This window comes from Hetaerina americana, unplaced genomic scaffold (assembly GCF_022747635.1).
Source record: "Hetaerina americana unplaced genomic scaffold, ioHetAmer1.1.p SCAF_6, whole genome shotgun sequence".
Lineage (NCBI taxonomy): Eukaryota > Metazoa > Arthropoda > Insecta > Odonata > Calopterygidae > Hetaerina > Hetaerina americana.
The window spans coordinates 21368158-21393924 of record NW_027287205.1 but is presented as its reverse complement, the minus strand read 5'-3'; the positions used below and the strand labels follow the sequence as shown (position 1 = coordinate 21393924).

The window sequence follows — 25767 nt, the reverse complement described above, 5'->3', positions numbered from 1 at the left end:
TGGCAAACCGTTTTAGAAAATAAATGAATGTGGGAAATTTACAAATTTTCTAATAAGTCTCCCATATCTAATCGGCAATTATTTCATGCATGTGGAGTTCACAGTAATGAGAGTAATACGAATATGAATGTATGTTTTAAATATGAACTCTTGAGGTCTAATCTGTAAGTTAGTGTCGAATTGTGCCTCCCTATTGGCACTGAATCCACGCGAGTAATGGCAAGTCTAAAGAAATTTAAGACCGAAACATCATAAACCCTTAATGGTCGCGCGCGTTGTAAAACTTGAAAATATCTTTTTTCTTCGCAGCGCGCGAGGTACACGAAGTTTAGATCGATTTTCCTGTGGGTTTTGGTTCCACCAAGGTCATCTTTCTATCATGGTGGTGCTTGCGTGATTTCCACTCTCTAGTGACGGCTACATATAATGTCTCTCCTCAATCATTCATAACTTAGTACACGTAATAACGGTCGTTCAACGGTTTTAACATAAAATAGGCGAATACATGTTAGTGGTTTGAAACTCCTGAGGTCAAAGATGAAAGGATTGAATGGCTTAACACATTGCCACCTACGCATGATCGCACGAAAGTATCCATATTAGTTGCTCGATGTTCAGAAATATGTATGATGATAAAGGGAGAGATTATTAGACAACTCTGATTGAAGTATCTCTTATTTTGAACGTTTGCATGGAAGTTTATCAATTTTGTAGTTTTAAATGTTGTCACGGAAAATGTCAAATGACTTTTTAGGTTTATTTTCGAGTCAAGGATGTTTTTAACGTTTAGAACTGACTCGCTAAATAATTTTACGTAATATTCGTTTCCTTTTACTTTGCTAAATTCAAATTTATGTGCGTTTCCATTCTTCATCGAATGAGTAATGGTTATCCTCCCCTTAAATGTACATATGTGCGTGGCACTCCCGAGTTCAATACGGTGTTGATTCACCAATCTCCTGATTTAACCTTCAACTTCTTAGTGTTCATCGTTCTAGCATATTTCCTGTCCTAGATTTTCTTGGAAAAATCGATCGGGTGACTCCAGATGGTGATAATTCCTTGCCTGAATGGCAAAGTGGTAAAACTAGGCAGTTAGAACACGCGAATCGTGACGACGTGCATCAGGTGGCGATGATTGTTTATTTTCTCTGTTTATTTAATGGTTGGGAAGTAATATAACCGTGCGTAATGCGCTTTTGGTCACATTTAGAGAGCAACCGTGCAAAATCATTCAGAAGATAGAGGTAATGCTCACTTGAGGGGAAGGGAAATGTGTAAATGGGAAAATATGGGAAAGAACTGGAGGGAATTGGAGATATATAAAGGGATAAGGTACTCGTCCAAAGAATATACCAGAATTATTTTCTCAATATCTCAATCAACACTGCATGATTTCTGTTCCATTTGCGCGTAATCAGAGGTAAACCTGACTTCTTAAAGCAATTTGTTTTGTTGTAAGCATAATATTCATTTAATGAAAGCTGTTAACATGCTCATTCGTTTGTCATAGTGCGTCAATACGTTATACGTTGCTTCGCTAATTCATTTTGTATTACATTACCCCACATAATCGTTATCATCCGCTTATTGGGTATCTGGACGAATTTTTCCCTTTTATTTTCCATTAGTTTATTTCTCGAATTGGGAAGTTTGATCGGTTCATGTGCATTAAATAACTTTAACGAAAATTGAAGTTCAAAACTGAGAAGTTAACGTGTATTTAGAATGTAAATATATCAGGTTATTGTACGAGGAAAATCAAATGCGTCAGTTGATTATTTGGTACTATTTTTATGGAAAGTAGTAATTCTCTTTGTATTTATTAGTTTGAAAATGTAGTTTCCTTCACAAGTTTAGTATGAGCATGGAAATGCAACAATTTCGGAGCGTAAAAATCATTCGCCTTGACTGGGATTCGAACCCAGATCCCTCAATATCCGGTCGAGTGCTTTAGCCACTCAAGCTACCGAGGCGTCCTCTTAAACTCTGAAATTTTGGGGCTTTTAAAGGAACAAGATGTGACGAAATACCGTACATACTATGTCACAGGCATTCGTAGTCATGCGCGAAGCGCCACAGTCCACGAGGTTAAAGCCAACTTTAAACACTTATGGTGTTTTACTTTGACAAATTCCAAAGAAATGATGGATCTGGGTTCGAATCCCAGTCAAGGCGAATGATTTTTACACTCTGAAATTGTTGCATTTAAATGCACATTAGCGGATGACTCCGTTAAAAGTTACTGTTGCGGCATCTCCCGCAGTTTCTTTGGAATGAGCATGGACTTTAAATCAGATGTTTGAGCTAAAATTGCTGTTTTTAATTACAATAAGGTATCTAACTTGTTACACCGTGCCTTTCTTTACCCTGACGTATACTCCGCTGACTGCTATTGAGCGAGGGAATATTTTGCTTTTTAGCCTAGTTATTTTTCACCAAACTATTAACTCTTGATTTACTGTTTGGCGGACTATCTTATTTCTTGGTCTAAGGCCTGTTCTTTCGGATTCATTCTTCTGAGGCATATTCAAGATCAGGCCGTGCCAAAAATCAAAATGATACACATACCTTCCCTTCTATGATTCATCGCCCTTACCAAATATCCGGTTGAAAAATTTCAGTTTTTGTCAGTTACGGAAGGTCTTCCTGATTTGGGAAACTTGAGTGAGATTACTTGTGTGTGAACTGCTGGATTGTGGGATAGAGAATTTTTTGCCACTTCGACATATTATCACACTTTTCTTCTATCACGCCCTAATTAGTTGACTAAATTGAGTCCCTCCTGTATCACACCGCTTCGTCATTGTATATTCTATACGATGGGTACTAAAAATATTCATATTAGTTGCAAAAATTCAAATGATACTTTTATCCCAAGTTAGCCTCCATTGAAACTTTCTGTGATGCAATAATTGAGTCGGAGTTTTGATTTTCGCAACCAACTTGTTGTCCAACTCTGTAAACTCTACCAAGCAAAATATTCTGTTTTGCCAAAGCATTTTAATTTGCGCACCATCTGTAAGGTGACTCGCTAAAGAAATGTAGTATATCTTGATGCGTTTTTTGTCTGAAGGAATTTTATCGATTATTTTTTTTTTATTTTAGGGTAAGTAAGAGTTGGATGGGCAAGCTGCCCCTGAACGCATCCACCATTCCAACAGTTTCTATTTTCAGCGAGCTCCTTGAGGCCACCTCTCATTCTCTCCCCCCCCCTCCACACTCGCTCTTTCCCCTTTCCCACTGCCTTCCCATCACTTCCGTCTCCACCTTTCTTTTTATATGTTTTATTTCATCCTTCCTTTGGAGTTGTGCCAGTAGGTATCACGGAGGCAAGGGAATCGCGAAAGATCCACTCAAGTTCGAGGCGGTAGTTCAATGACTCGTTCGGTATCTTGTGCGTGTAGGTGTGCCATGCTTTCCCATTTCGAAGGAGAAACAGATATCACCTTCTTTTCTCTCTCTCTCCCATCGCTGCAGAGGCCAGGTGTTTCACAGGTGCCTCAATGTATCTGTGATGTCAAAGCTGGTGCACATTCTTTTGATCATCAACCACCTTTTAGATAGGCAATGATTAAAGTTATTATAATTAATACTAAAATATCAACAATTTAAAAGCGTTGTAAATTAGTCTGATTCGCAAAAACTCGTCCAAATTGAAGTGGGTTGATGTTGTTGTGCTGGCTAACACACTTACTTGAAGCTGTCTTGATACTTTCTTCTCATCGAAGGATGAAATCGTTCTTGTCTCTTAGTGTCTTCAAATATGAGTTAGCTAATGGGTGATAAATCAAAATTTATGGTAGGTTATCTAAATTATGTCTTTCCATCAATTTTAATTACTTCTTTTTCGCATCTTGCGACTCTTTTTGCATTAGGATTACCATTTCGTTTCCGTAAGCACGCAGCCGTCTGACTGCTTTCATATATTTTGAAAACCAACGTATAATCGATATCAACTCTCACTAATTAGGATTGCCGAGAGAAATGATAAATCGGTTTTAGATGTATTTTTATATTATTATTATTGAATCTTCTTTTATTAACCGGAAAAGGAGACTACTGCCATACTCCAGGAAACGAAGTTTCGATTAAAATTTTTCGTGAGAGTTTCTTGAGACTGAAACAAAAAGGTGGGTTGGGCCAAATTATTAAAAGGAAAATTGAAGAATATCAAAACGTTGTTCCAGTGGCGACTGCCAAAAATCGGTAAACAATGGAAGTGAGAGGTAAACAGAAATAAAAAAGACAGCACAACGGCGTACATTCTTTAAACGACGAAGATATTAATTTATTAGACGCCACCATGCAAAATTAGGTGAATGCATAGAAATATTGATTCAGTTAGTGTAACAAAATGGAGCCACGATATTTGATTCAAAGATAGTTGAATCATTCGTAAGAGGAGTAGATGGAGAAAATAAATGGACGTTCAGCTGAAGGCGTTTAACAAACAAATATGAAAAGCCGAAAAAATGTATATTGCTGAGTTAAACAGATTTTCGACTTTACGGAAGTATATTTGAATCTCACAACGAATTTCGATTTAAGTGATTATAAAAATCATGTCAGTAATAGATGCGCTGCATATGAAGATGATGTCTCTAAAATGATTACTATAAAGCAGTAGTAGGACATCAATGTTAGGATTAAAAACTGCCGGCCCGTGCGAGTAAAGAGTATGGGAGTAGGTATTATTTTCCATTTAAAAATGTTGCCGCTACTCATGGTTTGGATGAAACTCAAGATTCAGAAACAGGATGGTACCGTCAAAAGTAGGTCGGCTGGTTATCTTGCTTGTCCTAATGCGTTGATGTTATGATGAAATCTCAAGGGAAACTTGTTTCCCACCTGATTTGCCGAGTCGATATTTTAACTGCGATTGCCTAATCTTAGCGTTTATTGTAACAGTAACATGTCAATTTGCTATTAAGTATGATAAGATTAGATTATTAGTTCATTTCCACAACTCTTATTAAGTCACGAGCTGGTGTTTGGAGACCGCGTGGGTGTCCTTTTCTCGTTCACGCCCGTGGGCGACTTTGTCGTGGGAGCATCACCACCTGGTGGCCTAAGAGAAAGGACGATGGGTGACAGTGTTTCTTTTATCCTTCGTGCCCGGTTTCTGCTCTTCACTTCGGTTCCGATCATGGCTTTTATGCCCATCTGTTCGTTAGACAGTGTGATATCTTTAAAGCTAATTTCTCCGAATTGAGGAGTAAAGCTTGGTGATATTGGTTCGAAAAAAATTCAGTTCCTAATGGACTTGAGAACTCGGTGACAGAATCAGATATCGTGATGGACGTGGTCAGAGTACGTCGTGATTGCCACCTTTGGGAATATTTTAATTGGAAATGGAAAAAGGTCATTGAGTTAATTTTAGAGTCCAATCTTTGGAATCAATCGTTTAGGAATTAATTACAAGACCGTTGCGCAATCATAGCTGGTGGCGATTCCAGCAATGTGAAGAATAAATTTTGTGAAGAAAATACGATTCCAACTTCACACGTCCTAGTTCTACAATTGGAGAATGCAGAAAGAGTGAATCTGGTCACGGTTGGTAGTCCTGGTATGAGTCCATCTCGTTCCCATGCCGAGGGGTATTTTACTTTTTCAGTAGTGATCCGGATTCGTCTTTGGTACCATTTAGAGAGACTGTGAGGTGCAGCCACCCGCTTCAGGCGAGATAATCAACCGTGGACCGAAATTAATAAGGAGAGCTGTAGCAATTTATGTTTTCGGGTAGTATATTAGACGGAAATACTCTTACATTACGTAGGATGGTGCCGGATTTAAGGTGTTATTTTCCCCATGATATACAGAAGATCATAATACTTGTTAGTAACCGCGCTAGGAGAAAAATATTTTCCCTTTTTCCACTTTAAAAATAGCCTAGTATTTTGTCATTAACTCATCTAACCTTCGTCTCATAAGCGTACTGAGTTATTTCAGACTTTAATATCCTAGTGCATGTATGTGTATAGCATATTGGTAAAGACTGATGAAGAGTATGATATGTTATAGTTCTAAAATCTTTCATTTAGAAATTGCGATAGGTATTGAGAGAAAGAGAAGTATGAACCCATGGAACGGACATTCGAAAAAGAAAAATTGGATGTAGGAAGTCTTTAAGAGGTAGTAGGAAGTCGAAGGCCATGATGGAGAGGATAATACTATATTAAGCATGAGAGGAAGGAGAGGGAGGATAAGCATTCACTGGTTACGAATCGCACATTTAAGCCTTTATTATCGTTGAAATGGAAACCAGTCGAAAGACGGTTATGTTGTATTGGGCCACACGCTGCCCCGTAACGTGGATGATTTCCTTAGCCGCCAAACCGTATTCTTCAAGTTCACGTAAGTGGAAACTGAGAGACATCCAAAGATGTTCGATCACGCTTCATCACGAAATCAGTAGGTCGCACCACCGGTTTTTTGTTAATGTTTTATCTGTTTGAGGATGAGATCGATCATAAGTCAACGGCGTCCAATCGAGGAGTCCTCCCTTAGCGATAAAAAAAATGCCGCAGTGATAAGAATAAGCAAAAAAAAAGTTTGCTTTTCAAGAATATAATCGATCAATAGGTTTTGATGAAGAGGTGATCACATCTTATTTTGCTGTAAGTTTCTTTTTGCCTATGGGGTTGTTTGTCTAATGCTACTAGATTCATGAAAATACATTTCTTTCATGCATTATCAGTCGCTTTGTTAATAATTATAATATTGAGTTCTCATCTACGTACGTTATAGATGGTTTTAAGTGTTGTTTCATTTAAAAGTCGTCGCTCCATGAGTAATGCTCTGGGAATACTCTCGGTGAATAACGATTTGGGGTTCAAAGTGCGAGACGCAGGTTTTAAGGTTATGGGATGATGGTCGGTTTAGATGTTTGCCTTACCGATTAATATGTGATTTTAGATTTTCCCAAAGGGAAAAGAGCGTACGACAGTGACGGTGAACGTGGAAGTTTGGACGAATATTGAATGCACTGCCTTGTCCAAAGCCAGTTTCCAATAATAAGGTTGATAAATGATAGGTATGTATTCCAGTGGCATAGGTAGGGTGGTAGTGACCAGGGCGGCACTCATGTTGAACTGCAGTAATCGGGAACAGGGGTAAATTATTCCAAATGTGGTAGAGGAGGAAGTTCCTGTGTCCAGGAAGGATGAATGAGTTTGCTAAAGAATTTTTTTACGCAAAAAGATTTTTTTCACCGGCCAAAACTGATCCACCATTTTTTCTCAATCTAATTATTAGGTTTGTGGCACTCCGAGACTCTTCGCTTATAATTTTATTTTTCATTTTTTTAGCGGCGTGGTAATCCAGTCGATAGAGCTCTGGGCTACCTATCGGGGAGGGCTCAGGTCCGATCACGGGTGACGTATCTGAGCACCCTGAGCTTCACCCAAGCTGTGTGATTTTTCGGGTTCCAGATCTTCCTGGGAAACCACAAGTGGCACAAGAAAAGAAACTCCCGCTCTGATGTGTGACATTCAAACGAAGTATAGGGCTTAGGGTAGATTACGTGAGATCTAACCTCACACATCAAACCGATCTTCGGTTTGATTACTCCAATAATACGAAAAGCCTGCGATAAAACCCTTCAACTGCATCGTTTATCATTGAACTCTTCGGAGGTTCTCCGTTTTCACACCGTCGGTATTTTATCTTTCTTTCAACCATTATCTTTTTTTCTCAGCGTTTCGCATTCCAACGAATTTATCCAAAATCCATTTAACTTGTTGGCCATTTATTTCCTCGTTTGTTGTGACTCTTTTGCAAGCAAGGATTCTTTTGTCGTAATTAATGCCTTCCTCTCTACTATTATCGTTTTCCTTTTAAATTCATTTGAAACATATTCTAATGTGATCATTTTCATTTTGTAATAGATATACTGAATACTAATGCCGGCACTCTATTATATATTGCTAGGGTTAGGATTCAAATATGGGACATAATTGTAAGTCCTTTGTGATTTAACTATAGTATACGAGTTTAATTTTTAAATAGAATTTTGTGTTAAAGGTGTTGTCATTAATATACTCGGAAATTAGTCATTCACTCTTTCCACGTCGGCAGGTCAGCTCCCCAAATCGCTCCATAACTGGAGTTGTACACAGAATAATTATGTGAAAGGATTTTCCCGCTACTTTTTCTCTCCCCCATTTTTTTAAATGTTGGTTATATTTTCAATATAGATTCTGTAATGCTACATTTACTCGTAGGAAGCTTAATAATGGTTTAACAAAAGTATATGGGCATGGTCATTTGAGCATTCATGAAAACGTGGAAAGTTGTGTCTTAGTATTGTAGCAGTCAGTATATCCATCAGAAAACTTCCTTGACGGGTTGACTACTTTAATAATAATAATATCCTCACACCGTATAAATGGATGCATAAGGTTCGCACCCGAGATGTTTCTTGCGGTGTCAAACGTTAGGGTCAGCCTCAAGGGAACAAGAAATTCACACTCTTACGATTTAGTACGGTAATGGTAAAGCAAACGCGAATGGTAAAGAATTTTTCCCTTCTTTCCACTTCGCCCCGGTATTACATTCGGCGGAATTTCATTTTACTCATGGAATTGTGGAAATTAAGGGAATTTCAGAAATTTCAAATTTCCCGGAGAAATAGGGAATCGTATTTTGCATACAAAATCCACGTGCCAATTGGGCAATCGCTGCCCATAGTCGCACAGCTCTCACTTCACTTCACACTCAAATAAATTCCATCATCACTTAATATTATGCATTGGATTTAGTACAGCGACATTGAATGTTTTTTTACGATGCAAAACCCACGCAGTTTCGCCGGAAAGGATTTTAATATGGTGACCACGTCACCTGTGTCTATCTGAATGAAATATTTATCGGGTGGAGAAGGAAAGGTAAAGGAACATTTGCAGTCAATGGGTGAATGTAATATTATTATTACTTGTCCGTCAATAATGGCAAAATTGAAATAAAATTTAAATGAAGGTGGATTTTTTGGGCTTACTACCCCAAAATTTCTTTTTGCTATTTAATTCAAAATATTTTCTACGATTTTTTTAGATTAAAAATGAATATTTTATCTCAAACAATTTAAAAAAGAAAGCCTACTTTTTGCTATTCGTAATTCGAAACGAGCCATAGGTTTGTGCGCCCTTTTATTTGCTATTTAAATTAACTTTTATCAAATCAAATATTAAAAAAATAAGAGAATGAATGAAATGGAATTTTCTTGTTTTGTCTGCTTTGCTTCGATTTGTGAGCATCGGCGGTCAGCTGTTCTACACACCCTCCAAGTTCTATGAAAGTGCCGCCTACATGGCGATTGTTTCAAACATGAATGAGTTAAGCTTTCAAAATTTATAATTTTCTCAATAAAATTAACTATGAAGAAAAATATTGTAAGAATAAAATCGTATACAGCGATGTTAAAGCTAGAAGTAATTAATTTCGCGAAATAAAAAGGAAATCGTGAGGCTGCCAGAAAATCTATCCTATCATATTTTTATGCGTACGCGCATAGAATACGACGTACACTACATATGCGTGAAGTACAATGTATTAGAATAAAGAAGTAGTACGTATTAGAATAAATGAAGTATAGAAATTATAACTTTCTTCTTTTTCCCATGGATTTATGAGGTGAAATAAGTGTACAAGTAGCAGATCTGTACGGTAATTGTATTTAATTCGTAAATACGGTAGTTGTATTTACGAATTGATTTTAGCGGCTGTAGGAAGTACGCTTATGACTCCCCTTGTTTTGAGAATATATTTGAAGCAGTTAGAAATAGAAGAATTGTAGACATCCGGCTAACTCTTCGTAGGCCAACATGGGACTCCACCTTAAGGCCGACAGCTCTGCCCCCTATTGGCCGTTTGTGTGACAGGACAGGTGCGTGAGTGCGAGCGTGTGTGTGATAGTGGTGATATTGCGTCATCCCCGTTACCTTTTCCCGTTCCAGGTGTCTCTCTGACTCTTCTCCTCTCCCCCCTATACTCCTCTCTCCCTGTCCTATCCTCGAGAAACTACTGCCTTCCCCTTCTACCCATATTCATCGCCTCCCTCCCTTTTCATGTACGCCTCTGTTCTATCCCACTTCCCTCATCCTACCTTTCTCTGGTCTCTCCCACCCGCCCAACCCTTCCTTCATTCCCCCTTTCCCTCCATAGTTCTTCACCTATCCAACGCCCACGCCTCCCCTACATCTCCTCTGCACATCGCCATATTTGATATTTCTGCTTCCCACTACGTCTATTGTTTTTTTTCCTATTTAATTTCATCGTTTCAGTTTTAATCTCCCTCTGTAACAAAGAGGTCACTCCCCGACATTTCAATTATCCGTTAAATCTGAAAGATTTCGGAGGAATTGGCTGAAATTCACACGGTCACGCACGGAAATCAGTCCACTTCTAACGGCGTGGTGGATAAATAAATGAATAAATATATACATGTGTGAGTGTGTGTGTGTGTATATATATATATATATATATATATATATATATATATATATATAATATTTGGACGGCACAATAGAACACAAATCAAATAGTAACACTTAAAAGAACACTCACATTGTAGATTGTTTGAGCTTTCGGCCGTCTCAGAGGCCTTCTTCAAGACATGAAGTAGAAGGCACGCACGCGCACACACACACACACACACGCACATATATATATATATATATATATATATATATATATATATATATATATATATATATATATATATAATGTGTGTGTGTTACCTCTGGTGTCTTCTGGTGCAAGTGACTCGTGGTTATGCGCACTCGTGGTTGCGCAGTTGTAATTTTTGGAAATTTTGTTTCTTATTTAGGTGCATGCATTTTTATAAGCACCAACTAAATAGAGATTCAGTCGGTTAGGAAATCTGGCATTGTATTGATGAAAACGATTTATGCCATTTTGGGATGACCGGGTGAAATGTAAAGTAATGATGCACTCAACACTGCGGAGCACTTAACACACGATATTTGGATTAATCTGCAAGTGTCCATTAGACTTGTCGGAATATTATGTGATTTTATGCGGGATTAATATTGGTTCAAATGATCCATATTCATGTTATCTTAGACATTTCTCTTTTGCTATCGAGTGACATATATGACTATTTCCTTTGTTATTTTTCTGCTTGGGTCCTACCCCAGGAAACAAGCAGAGCTCTCTGCAGGTTTTGCATGCAACTCTAAAATTTTTTATTTAAAAGTTTATTTTTTTAATTTTTCACCTCCTTTATGTTTGTATTTAAACTTTCTGAATGAGTATTATGATCCCTGGTTATTAACTACTTTTCTAATAGTGCTTGGACGTATTATATGTATGTATGTACATGTACATACATTATATGTAAGTATGGGCATTTATTCACTACATTTTCCATGTTTTGCAGAATTGTGTCGGAATGGTTGCTTAAGTTCATGAATTTTCATGTAAATAAATGGATTGGAACAGGTGAAATACCTTTCCTGACCGATCTATAACGAATTTTTTTAACTTCACGTTAGATATTGATTGAACGAGTAAAGTTTATGATGTGGGGTTGATTCAGAGAACCTATATTCTGCGTTATAACGCGAGAATGATAGTAGCAATTCTGATGAAGATTCGTCACGAAAAATTTATTTGCCTTTCTGAGTTTTAATTATGAACTCCCAATTACCAATTGGCTATGCTGTTAGTTTCATCTCGATGTGCGATTGTGTGTACTTTCAAATGAGCTACACCGAATGATTTTGAATCGAATATCTTCATCAGCATTCTATGGAACCGGTCTTCTCCGGGTAGTAGAAGATTATTTAGGGCTACTCTGTATAAAGTGTTCGAGTATGCTAGTATACATGTGTGCTCACGTCTGTACAAGATTATTCACCTCAATTAACACTTGTTTAAAACATTTCCGCTGAAATGTTTATAGTTTCACACCAACATTCACGTCTTTTCAGGGTTTGAATGGATGTTATTTCCCTTTTCCTAGGCCTTTAAACACCCTTCCTCTCCCTTTTCCCTTACCCTTTCCACTTGGTGCCTACTCCCCCTGCCTCGCACCTTTTTGTTGCATCACGGAGTATTTTTGTTGATGTAGATGGAATAAGTTCATTGAATTAATAAATACCATACGGTTGGTTACTCCCGTACTTGTGTTCCCAATCGTTTTATCCTTCCTGCAGGTAGGTTGTGCCACTACTACCAGTTGAGACTACTTCCCTTGGCGTTCGGTGGCCTCCTTTTTTGGATCCGATCGGATTCCCCCAAGATTTTTTTATTTTAAGGTCAAAAAGAGCCCGCTTCTCAACTTAGACACTCCCTCGTGTTATCCTTTTGTGCGATGGTTTGACATTTTGAGACAGCCGCGTGGCATTTCGCGCGTCTCTTTTGTTTTCTAGTCCCTTATTCTTTTTGTGCGATAGTTCGTGAAGTCAACGCGGGTTGGCGGAAATGTAGATCGCGCACATTTTATATTATACTTCACGTTTTCATTTGGTTCTTGAACTTTCCTCGAGCTAGATTTCAGATAGGCAGAGGTTTTTCATTTTTAGTTGAAAAAATAATGCTTTCCAAGCCAGAATTGGAAGGTTCGAGAACTGATCTCTCACTTTGGAATCTAAAAAAAATATTAATTCTTGGTGGACGGTTTCTTTTATGCAAATGAGAATTGTTCGGTTTTATCCATTGGAAGAAATTGATGAGACATATTGCTAGTTGCTTTTCTTTATTGAATTTTACCCTGTGAAGGGCAATGGAACAATTTCATGATTCATTTCTCTTGAGCGAAAATAGAAACACGGGAGTGTGTAGAAAACTAAAGAAAGAACCACGTTGTAGATTGGTAGATTGCTTTAGCCGAGAAAGACAAAAAATAAATGCCGAATAATTTCATTTTCAAATTGAAAATTCATCTAATATTCTTTCTATTTGGAACAGAAGGCTTGGAGCCTGCAAAACCTTTTTTAATGAATCTCTCCTTTTCTCGTTCGATCCCACTTCGGTATCATAGTCTATACTCATATGCTTGTCGCTCTACCGTTTCACAGACTTCCAACACCAATAATAGCTCTTTTTAATCAATTTTTTATTTGAAAATTGTAACACAGTGAATACAGTTCCATAGCGGTATACGCAATAATCGTATTCTCCTCTTTGTCCATTGTATAAAACGTGGTTGATGTCTCCTGCAGTATCGTCAGTAATTATATTATTGCATTTTTGTGGAATTTTCGGATATAGGTGTATTGGGGTACGTTTTACTGATCCGGAGAGTTTATCACATGTGTTTTCTCTCTGGAATTCGCTTGCCCACTCGTCTAATTGCCGAGGGACTTGGAATATATCCCACTTGCTCCATGAACGGAATAAATGTTCTCAATTAGACAGGAAAATAACTATGTACGTCCTTGTTGACCGTAGAAAGAGATTCAACTGCTCTCTGGATGAAATTCATATTCTAGACAGCTTAACGTATTATTTACTTGCTTTCTCCTCCTTTTCTCTTAATACGTTTTACCTTGGACCCCTGCATACCTACTCCCAATCAAGTCGATTTCTCTTGGTGCTCCTATATTTTCGACTAGGCAATCCTGTAATTATCGCCGTTCCTCTAATCATAGAGTTAGAAAGGTGCTCAATGGTGATGAATGAAAGGTGGTCCAATGCTCAGAAATAGAACGATAAATCGGCAGCAAAAAGGTCACGTGGTGTTGATGTTTTACGCTGCGTTTCGAAAAATACGTCAAAATTACGATTATCAGCCAACTGAATCGCATTGAACAGCATTAGTTACGCATCGCATTAAAATTTCCTAGGAAACCTCTGATATTAGGCTGCTGAAGTAACATTAGCATAATAACTAAATTTGATTTTGCGCGTCTTATTTCTTAAATTTTTGTGTAACGACCACTTTGGCGCTGGTATCCGGTTATCTTAATCACATGAAATGCTGCCAATCCCTTCATTCACGAAAACTCATAATAACTAATGGTGCTATCAAGGTGCCCTGCTATCATATATAATTTTACTATTATATCCGCAATATCTGCCGTGGTTGTCATCGCATAAATCGCACCAATGACTGGATAAATGAAAAACTCTCATTGCCGTAAACTGTTTACGGCTATAAATTTTTTTAATTTATTCAATACTACTAGCCGTAAGAGCTCAATTCTATCAATGATGACTGGATGTTACGTGATATTGGTACATTTCGACGTCGGTTTTGTTTACGCCTATGAAATACCAAATGTACCAAAATGAAAATGATTACTGTACATTTTCTGTAACTCTATGTCCCCAATCGCAATTCGCACCGTGACTTAAGTTCGTCATTCGCTATTGTTGACTGCTGCCTGTCGCCACAAGCGTCCACGGCGCTGCAGTTGCACCCGACCGTCCGCGTGTTCCCCACGAGGCTTCTTCCCCTTTCTCTTCAGCAATCACGCGGACATGGCAGCGGCGGCCGACTTCGACGAGACACCACGGCGTTTGCTCTGTGCTCGCTTGTTCCATCGTGTGGAAAGAATGCGTGAATGCAGCGAATCAAATGATAGGGTGTGCGTGTCTGTCGTGCCTTGGGGAAGCGGTCGAGGTGGAGCATGGTATATCCGTACACCCCACCTGTTCTCGCTCTTGTCCGATGACGACAAAAACTGGCGGCGTGGCGGGCTTTCCACAAAGCTTACCATTGAGCGATTCTCAGTTCCATTAATTCGGCAATTCGACGCTGTATGAAAACTGATTAATGTGCATATATTCCTGGTTTTATTGAAAATAATAGACGAACCATCTAAATTTAACCCGGCCGCTAAACATTTAGAACAGAGCCATGCCACTACGAAGCATGGGTATAAGGACAAGCCGTTCGTAAAAGTTCGCGATTGGTCGTCATAACTTTAAATTATGGTGGCTTTTTAATCCTGCTGCATTATTACCAAGTCAACACTCTGCAGTATTATATGCCCATGTGCTCTTCAAAACAGAGCAGTTATTACTGTTATTGTAACCAGTGACATATCGGGAAACCTTGAATTAATTTTCCCAGCACGATTGGCCTGAAATTATTATTAATAATATAATGTAAGATTTTGGAAATGTTTCGCGACAAAAATTAAATTCCCATTAATAGGATTTAAATCTTCACTTTTTTTATACTTTTCAATTCTTTTCCACTCATCTAAATTTCTGACCTCTGTTGTTATCATTGCGGATGTAATTAGAAAAAATAATTACTCTTAGCGGTTGACCCGACACTTTTCGTTTTGTTGTCGTCCTGTGGTGTAATCTTGTGTTCGATTTATTCCTTCTTGTGTCTGCATTAAACCCACTCAAGTTTCCAGCACTTTGTCTTTTTTTAACATTCTTTTGTTGATTGGCTTTTTTCTTACGTGATCTCTCAGGAATTTACGCTGCTTTTTTATCGTAAATAGAAATTTTTGCGAAAATGATGTATTTAATTGGTTTTCTTAACTCGCAAATTAAGTCTTGGCTATTGCCCTATGCAATGCTATTTACCTAAATCGTTACTTACGCGGAGCAAATTAGCTTTGAACTCGATGATAGTGAACTCATTCTTTAACTCTACATTGTTAATTCCTTTCTTAATTGTAACCAAGATACCTATTCATTTCCTCCCTCTACCCCGTTCCTTCAACATTCTCCTCTGCAATCGTCTTCAGCATCCCATATCCTCTCGTTGTCTCCTGCATCCTCTAGTCCTGCCTCCTTCGAATTTTCTGAACAACCTTCTTTCTTACCCTGTCATGCCCTGAAGTGCGGCGTTTATTTTTTATGAAAGTAAGTTCCGTATTTGAGTGGAGTGTTTAATGGGAGTGATTGGTTTGATGGGGCGGGATTAGTCATATAGTTTGGGGAGGTGTTTAGTATCTTTGAAAAGGTGTCTTTCCTCGTCAAATTCCGCACTTATCGACCATTGTTTCCAGTAGCATATCGACGTTATCAGATAAATTGGAGAACAGAGAAAACCATTTCACCTAGTACGAAAAACCAAGATAAAAAATTGATACTCAACTTCAAGGTTAATTTAAATGGTGAGAGAGAACCTCTTCCTAAAACATAGCGAGTGAATTGAATACCTCAGGGAAGAGTGGCCATTTCGTTTTCTTCTGCGCCACCTGGGGATCTTCTCGAAAATCTGCTTCATAGAAAACCACGCCGGTTGGGTAAAGCTGTGAATGTTGAGTACCATCATCTAGATTTATATCTGAAAAAAATTAAAATCATCTTCAGTATTTCTCAAGACTCAAACTGAAAGCAAATATAAAAATGCATCTTACACCATTTTTGTTCCAGGGGATGCCCTAAAGTTCTACAGTAATTCATTCCGAGTGGAAGTAGCAAATCGTCTGTGTTATGTCGATCCTCATCTGTATTGACCCAACAACCAAATCTATTCGAGTAAAGTGCAGTTAGAACCCATTTCACTCGATAAAATATACTATTTTCTGTATTCCATGTTCCGTACAATGGGCCCTTACAGAGGTTGTATCCCCTATTTCTCTTCCGGTACGCTCAATGCATTTTCGTGGCCAAAATCAAACAGATCTTAATCTATGACGAGTCCTAAATGTATTACTGTTTGCATTCACTGCCAAACTAGCCATTACTTCTGTAAGTCTACCCTCATCAACTCAGGAAATTGGTGTGTATTAGTATGAAGATTTTCGTGACTCTTTGTTGCCCTTCCTGTCCTCCGTCAAACCTCTCACCATTCGCCTAACCTACGCCCCGTATCGATCTCAGTTTTGACCGGGGCATAGGGGGGCAGGAGGGGAGTTGCCACCTGCACGGTCGTTCTCCCCACCCCAACCCCACGGTGTTTCCCCCTCCACCATCCCCGCCCACGAACGTGAGAGGCCTCGGCAGCCAGCATCTGCAGTTGCGGCAGGAGAGATTTGTTTCCTCGACAAGCGGTGTCCAAATAACGGCCCGCGGGCCACATCTAGCCCGAGAAGAATTGCGTAAAATGAGTCATAAATGCTCTTTGACTAATTATACACGTGTGATTTAACTTGAGAATTTCCCTCGATAACTTACCCTCGCTTATTTCAAGCCAAAGGCATGCTTCATAAATAAATATAGGGTTTTTTAAATATTTTTTAAATTAATATATTTAAAAATTTTGGCCTGCCTACCCTCAAGTAATAAAATGTGCGGTCTATCCCTCCAAGCAATAGACTTGAGCATCACTGTCCAAGTCCATCAAGACGTCGAAAATTTCTGTTTTTCCTCATAACATATTCGAATCATGTGATAAACTTTAAATCGCCAGGAACATTGATTATCGTAAACATCTAAAAGCAACCCTGAGGTTGATCAGTGGAAATTCCTCAATATAGTCAGACTTCTGCCAGTTCATCCATTCTTATTCCTACTTATTTTTTAATGCCTTATGCTAATTATAAAGTGGAGGAATCAAAAGCTTAAAATGGTAAAGTTACCTGTTTTTATAACAAAATCGACATCCTTGGAAAAGGCCAGAAGGTATTAGTTAAGAGAAAGGCTTTTTACAAAAATAAAATTCTGCTTGTATCACAAAATGCTTTGCTTTGAAGCTTAGAATCACCTATATAAGATACTTGGAAGATAAAGAGACTTGGATAGTGGCTATATTAGAGAAAGTCAGATTAAAAGCCATGGAAATGTGATTCGGTGAAGAGAAATGAGCAAATCCTTATTGTTACTATGAAGAAATTCTCCAAAGACAGAGAGAAAAAATAAGCCAATAGAAAACACTGAAAAGAGGAAAAATGTGGCTTGATGGGTACATTTTAAGATCTGATAGCGTCTTTAAGTCAGTTTAGGAAGGTTAAAGTAATTGAAATGAAACACAGAGGAAACCGTCGGAGGGTATTTGCAAGTGAAATACTAAAGATATGAAAATGAAGAACTGAAGACTTTAAGTGATTACGATAAGAGAGCTGAGTGTTGGGCTGGATCCCACAAATCCCATAATAGATAAATATTGATGGTGATGTTTTCCATAAACTTGATTCTCAATTATTATTAATTCTCCTGTGAATTTTCACCTTCTATAGTACCTTGTAGCATTGCCATCTTTTAAATATTCTACGCGACAGTCTGCAAAATTTGTCTTCCTCTTTGATTAGTCTGTCACTGATTTCTCTCTTTGCCAATAATTCAAAGGGGCTTTCAATTTGTCATTCATATTGACTATCAACATTCATATCTTAAAGCCAGAAAAAGAGAACTCCGAATAAAATACAAAGTAAACATTTATACATCTATTGAAGAATTTCCTGGTCATCAGTCTAGTGTAATTTTCCAGTGGTAACTGTAAGAGTAATTGTGTGGTCTGTGACATTGAGGTGCCAATTATGATGTGGCGTGTGTTTTTTCTACATATTTCTATGTTATGTGTGACCTAAAATATTTGATGTGCCATTTATCATGTACAATTGGCCTCTGGTGTATTGTATCGTGATCATCTGGTGAAATTAAACTATTATTATGAGAGTGAATGGTACTACTAATGTCACTTACAGGAAATTAAAGAAAGTTGTGTAAACATCTCTTTCCCTAAATTTACAAGTATGGAGAAATCATGTTAGTTTTTAAAAAATATAATTCTAGATAATTATATTTCTGGAGTACATATTTGCTTTTAATATGTGTAGTGAATCTAGTTGATATAAAAACTCCAAAATCATCTGCATGACTAGGCTGGTAAATAAGACTGCATGCCAGCAGCTACATATATAATTGTTGGTCTCATATTCAGTGGACACTGCAAGGTCATAGGAGATCTGAAGCTAAATTGAGAGCAATCACTGAGGAAATTAGAAGGTGTGCAATGTGGTGCCTTGTTGGCAGACAGGGGCATCCAAGTAATCAACTTTAGACAGTCTGCATCGAATTTAATTCAAATATTCCACTAATATTTTATTTTAACTTTATAAGCAGCTATATATTTTAAATAGAGCATCCTTGATGCTAAAATATTACATTTTCCCTTTTATTCACATTGATTTTTCAATTCCTTCAAGTACTCATGGAAAAAATTCTTTTTAGTTCCACATTCCCAGAATTGTATTCCAGCAATTGAAGAGTTTGTTCCCATAATACAAACTTCATCACCTTGATTGCCGCTCATTTTATTTGTTGATGAATTATAATGATAATCAAACTCTATATTCTTTAAAATTCAAATTGGGTATTGATTCTAAAGGCTAAAATCACTTTTTATCTATTTCACAGCTGCCTCTTCGCCAGTAGACCTAGGTGATGAAAGTGAATATGAAGAGGATTACCCAGGTGACAGCAATGACCACTTTGATGAAGAAGAGGAGGAAGAAGAGACATACAATGGTCCACCTCCAGTCATCCATACTAAAGCTGAAGAGTTCAAAGAGAGGCCGGGTGCCACTGCTTTGCTCCCCTGCAATGTCAGCAACTCAGGTAGGTTCTAGTTTTTGGAGAGATGGTCATCTCTTATCATGTGATATATGCCTAATCCTATTTATTTGAAAAAGCATGAAAGGGTATTGCCCCAACTTGCTATCGCAAAATATTTTCAATTCTTTGTTTTTTTTTAAATTGGGAATCTTACGATTTTCAATCAGTATTTTTATATTTTCAATTCATTAAATATATACCAAATTGTGTAATTTTGCAGCATTCAATAAATATGTACATGCCTCAATATCGTTTGCATAGATATTTGAAATTTGGCAATTTTCTTGTAAAAATATGAAGGTCTTAAAAATTTTTCATGCAATTATATTAATATTATTTCGGGTGTTACTACTAATGCTGTAACTGCTTCCAGTAGGGTGCTACATTCCACACCTCAAAACAAAACAAATCAGGTCATGCTCCCCTGTTTATGCCTAAATTTTAATTTGACCAAAATAAACTCTTCCCTAAGATCTTTTCCATATTTATTTTTGAATAATGTCAAAGGGCTGAAGGCTCAACTTTCTTTTATGTATATATAGCATTACCAAATCAAATAAGGCTGTGGGGGTTAACCATATTCCTGTGGAAAAACCTAAAAGTTTAGGAAATGGTGGGAAGACAAGTGTTAATAGACTATTGTAGCACTTATGAGGAAGGGATTAGGCCAGAAGACTTTGTTAGATCAGTTATAGTTCATGTCCTCTACAAAATCCATGAAAAGGGAAAGGCAACAATATGTGAGATTGCAGAATGGTAAGTTTGATTTCCCATGCAGCTAAAGTTGTTTTCAGAATCATCATTCCGAGGATGGAGACCAAGGCAAATGACTACTTTGGGGACAATCAATTCAGGTTCAGGAAGGGTAGAGGCATGTGTGATGCCATCACAGTAATGAGATCAATAATAGAGAGGAACATTGAATACAATCAGGATGAGTTTGTCTGTTTCATAAATTTCAAGAAAGCATTGGATAGAGTGAATTGGGTGGAATTAATGAATTAATTGCAGAAAATTGGAGTAGATTGGAGGGATAAGTGACTTGAATGCAACATTTTTTGGAATTTGGATAAGTGACTTATCCGCAACCTGTACATGTCTCAGACTGCTCAGGTTGTGAGTGTGTAATGGAGAGTTCGGATGGACAAAGTTAGGAAGAGGAGTTAGACAGGGTTGTTCATTATCACCTGCACTGTTCAATGTATATGTGGAGGAAATGATGAAAGAGACATGGAAAAAACCGGAGATGGGAACGAATGTCAGTAGGGAATCAATAAAATCAGGAAGGTTTGCTAATGATCAATCTTTAGTTAGTCAGTCAGCCAATGGGTTGCAAGCATTGAAGTCAGTGCATTAGGTATGGCACGAGAATAAATGTAAGCAAAACAAAGGTTATGTGGTTTTCCAGAAAGAGAGAGGCCAAGTTAAATATAAAAATTGGAGTTTGTGAACTAGAGCAGGTGGAACAGTTTACCTACGTACCTTGAATTTTTTTTGCGCCAAAATGGTTCAAGTAGTGGAGACGTGAGGTGAAGAATTGTATTAGGCAAAGGAGCTGTCAAAAGGAGGAGGTGATTGATGACTGGGACATTGAGTAAGGATGTTAAGAAAAGGCTTGTTAAAACTTTTATATGGAGCATAGTTATATGTATGGTTTGGAAGCATTGTCATTGAAGCAGGATAATAGGCATGGATTTTAGGCTTTTGAAATGTGGGTGTGGAGAAGGATGGCGAAGGTGAAGTGGACAGAAATGAAAACAAATGAGGAAGTGCTGAGTATGGTGGGGAAGAAGAGGAGATTGCCGCGAAAAATCCTAAGGAGGCAGAAAGATGAACTCAGAGAGTTTTGATAGGCAATAGGATGTTGAACTCATTGATAAAGGGGAGAAAGTTGGGTAAGCAAGGAAGAGGAAGGGCTAGATTAGACATGTCTGACAGAATGAAGGAAAGAAGGAAGAATGTGTAGCTGAAGAGTGACTTACTTTATTGCTCAATTTCAAGTTGCTGTAGTGTGTACAATTGTATAGGCTGTCTATCCAAAACCTAATTTACCCGGTTGAATACTGAATATTAACAATGATAGCATGACCACTTAGAATTAGTAGATTCTAAATTGTGAACACCATATTACATCTATTGGTGATGATATCATAAAAATATTCAAATTCATAAGAAGAAAGCATTTCTCTATTCAACAGTTTTTTGTTTTTCAAATTAACATTTTTCCAATTAAATTTTACATGAAATTTAAAAAGTAATATTTTGGATAGGAACTCAAATGCTTTCCTAACTCTCTGAAAAAAATCTTCATATTTAGCAGTAACATGCATAAACACAATGTTAATAACTTCCTCATAATATGTCTAAAAATAGGATGGGGTAGTGGGCAACCTTTTGCCCATAATTGTCCCTGTCCTTCCCAATTGTACATTTGCTAGATTTACTTTTGCATTCTAATTTTTAAAAAGTTATTTTCCCTGAGGTGTACCTTTTTTCACCATGTGTAGTTGATGATGAATGCCAAATTTGCCTCCTAGTACAAGCACATATGAGTTGCATATAACATACCTGTGTACACATGTATGCCTAATTTCTAAAGGGGATTCAGATTTTGAAGTGAAAAGCGTACCTCTCCTGACAATTCTTGTTTATTTGTTTCTATTTCAGATCCCAATGTTGTAGTGATGTGGAAGAAGGGCCCAGGAACTCCACTGTTTTCTGATAGCATAAAAATGACTTTTGACAAGCGATTGGAAAGACACGAAGATAACTCTCTTGAGATAAGAAATTTAAATGCCAAGGACTCTGGAGAATACTATTGTGAGCTGAGCACACCTGATAAAATGCACATTATACACATTCTTCATGTTTATGGTGAGCAACTAATCTAATGAAATACCTCCAAATCACTATGGCTTCAATAACTGTAGCTTTCATAAAAATGTACCATAACATTAAAATTTAGTTACCTTTCAGAGTTGATAGTTTTCCTTGATGATTAGCCTATACTATATTATTACCTAATTTATCCACTAAATTTTGATCAATGCATATTTTTTGCCATAACATGATTGACTTGATGCCTGAATATAGTTATTGAGTTCCTCTGAGTCAAAAGATTATTTTTATTGAGTAAATGTTTTCAATTAACTGTATAAATGTTAAAATAAATATTTGGAAGTGGAGTAACTATCACAATTTTGGATTTTCATGATTGACTTCGAAGTATCTTTTCTTGTATCATATCTTAAAAACAGGCATTAATATGCACTTCCTCCTTTCAATATTAAAAGCCTCAGTGTATTACAGCATATACCCCATGATTATCTAACAACTATTTTTTTTCTACAGCGGAACCAACAATAGTGGATGTGTACCCTGGTCCAAATAAGATCATCCGGAAAGGTGATTCACTTACCATTAAGTGTGAGGTGGAAGGATATCCAGAGCCAGTGATCACATGGTCCAAGAAGGTAAAGAGCATGTCATTTTTATGGGTATATTTTATCAATGGCTTCCTTTGAGTTCACTTTGTTTTCTAGGAAGTCTGATTTAGATTTTATAGCTATTAGATAGAAATGGAAAAGGCCTAGCAAATTAAGAAGCCATGGATCATGGGAAAGAAGATGAAGAGGATGGGAAAAAAGGGAAGGAAATTAACAAAGAAATAGGAGAAAAATATACTGTGAGCTACTTGTAAATAATAATTTAAAGGGAGCAACTAATATGGCAACCTAGATGTGTGGTGGCAAGACCAGTGCAAGCATGTGGAGACATTGCAGGGACCTGGAAAAAGTAAAAGTGGTATTTTAAAAAGTTTGTCGGAATGTAGAAAAGGAAAAACTGAATCAACCAAAGAGTATGACCCAGAGAAATTATTAATGGGGTCAGAACAGATCAAGTAAGATGGAAAGGATACCTAAAAGAGCTCTATGAAATTTTCAGTGGTGGAGAATCGGAAAGAGAATATGGCATAAATGAGGATAGTTTGGATGAACAAATACTAGATGGCCAGGCAAAGAAAAGCATTTTGGAAGATGTAGTCAAACAAGGCTGTAGGAGTAGATTACATCCCCTTAGAATCACGATTCAAAGAGCTAAGAGAGAAATGGAAGGAATAGATTCTTGAAACTTATATGTAGTATTTATGATTGAATTTGGCCACAAGAGTTCCTTAGTACAACTTCAGTCCCTATCCGGAAAATAGCAGTAGTGTTTATAGACTAGAGGATAATAATTTTAATTTCACATTTTGAATCAAAGGTAGTTTTGAGAATTATCAATAGATGGTTACAAGGTGAATAATAATAACCGGAATCCACTGATTTTTATTTTTTTAAATGACCAGTTTTGTTGAATAGTCGACATCATCAGGTGGTGATGATGTTGACTATACAAGGAAACTGGTCATTTTTTTAAAATAAAAATCAATGGAACTTACAAAGTTATTATTATTCAATTTTTATCATGAAATTCCATCAATTTGAACCAAAAACCATAGGATTGAGATGGTTATAAAATAGTGCAAAAACAACTTAGGTAAATGTATTTGGACTTAGAAAGAGAATAGGAACACATAATGGCATTGCAGTGATGAGAGGAGAATTATTAGAAAGGAGCATAAAATATAATCAGGGATATTTTTTGCATTGTGGATATTCAGGATTTTGAGGGAGAGAGATGTAATAGTGGAGACATCAGAAAAATGGCAGTGACAGAATAAGCATATATGAATAAAAATGATGACAGTTACACTCAGTAAGGATATGAAGGTAAGATTAATGAAGAGATGAGTGTGTGGTGAAGAATTAAGAAAGTAAGCTAGAAAGAGAGAAAGACGAATGCTGAAGTTTTAAATATGGTGGGCAAAGATAAAAATTTGTGAGGGGAAATCCTATGAAGGCAGGAAAAATGGATGAAAGGAATAATGAAGGGTTTTGGGATGTTGAAGGTCATGATTGAAGGGAGAATTTTGGATGACGAATGTAAAATAGGAAGGAAGGAAGGAGGGGAATAGGCATACTAGATAGGTTGAAGATAGAGAGCAGTTATTAAAAAATGAAGTAGGAAATGCATAGAAAACAGCAATTAATAGGTACCATCCAAAGCCAGTCTTCAATGGGTTGAATATCTTCAATTATCTCTTGTGTAGTTAGTCAAGTCCCGCCAGAAGAATATGCATTGTGAAATAATTCAATAAAATATTTAAATAAATTGAATAAACTAAAACCATTGGCCTTAACTTCATTGAAGTGATAAGGATGGCCATTATTGCAATTGATTTTATATAAAATTTATTTTCTATAAATATATTATATATAAGTTTCAATAAATATTTATTACATATCAAACTTATTTTCTAATCTTAATTTTCCAGGGGAAGCGCCTTCCAACAGGAGAAGCAACCAAAGTTGCTAACTCTATCACATTTCAACCTGTGGAAAGAAATCACAATGGAACTTATGAATGCAAGGCTGAGAATGGCTATGGAAAGCCTGCTGTAGCAACCATAGATGTCCGTGTGCAGTGTGAGTTATATTTACATAGTTCTAAATTCTTGAAGGCTTTGACAATTAGACATAAAATTTAAGTATCAGCATAGAGATTTCATTTGTGGTTTTTATTTTGGTGAATTTTCAACGCAGAAGTTGAGTATTGTAATACATTCTTTAGTATTGCTTGAACATTTTTATATAATCATAAAAAGTTCATGTGTGTTGAAGTACTCAAAACCACCTACTGCATACTATATGATATTAGCAGTATTTCATAGTAAAAGTGGAAAGTTCTTGTTTATACTCGTCATTCCTTTTTATTTTTACAGATGCCCCAGAAATCAAAATAGATAAGGAATCAGTGAACACAGCAGAAGGATATACATCTGAAATAACCTGCACTGTCCATGCAGAGCCAAAAGCCAAGGTGCATATTCCAATTGAGATTAGACAGCCTTTATTCTCTCCTTACTTTCACACTTGGGCTGCTATTCTCCATCAGATTGCAATCATGATATGTATTATATGATATCTAGCTGTAGCTCTTGGTTGCTGTTTTTTTTGACAATTGTCAGGCAAATGCAAAGTAAAATTCCTTGGAAATGAAATTCCAACAATCCTAGTAATCATCAGCAAAGTTATATCATTATTGCAATATACACTTGCAAACATAGTAGCTATTGTACCAATCAGGATTACAGACTTACGGCTTGCATCCGAGGTCAAGTAACTCATATTGTTACAAGCTTTCTGTATTTTAGTTTCCTCAGTTACATTTCCCTGTAGTAAAGTAGAAGATAAAAAGAGATAATCAGAAGTAATCCACTTGAAAAAATTA

At 37.0% G+C, this 25767-nt stretch overlaps 1 protein-coding gene across 4 annotated transcripts in view; it reads left to right on the top strand.

Moving 5' to 3' along the window:
- LOC139694944 (lachesin-like) overlaps positions 1–25767 on the top strand; it is a 487205-nt gene that overhangs the window by 443375 nt on the left and 18063 nt on the right. For all 4 annotated transcript variants that reach the window (XM_071593469.1, XM_071593470.1, XM_071593468.1 and 1 more), the window contains exons 2-6: positions 19237–19437; positions 22102–22308; positions 22786–22907; positions 24812–24962; positions 25259–25356. In XM_071593469.1, coding sequence (XP_071449570.1) covers positions 19237–19437; positions 22102–22308; positions 22786–22907; positions 24812–24962; positions 25259–25356 — 779 coding nt within the window. The remainder of the gene's footprint in view (positions 1–19236; positions 19438–22101; positions 22309–22785; positions 22908–24811; positions 24963–25258; positions 25357–25767) is intronic.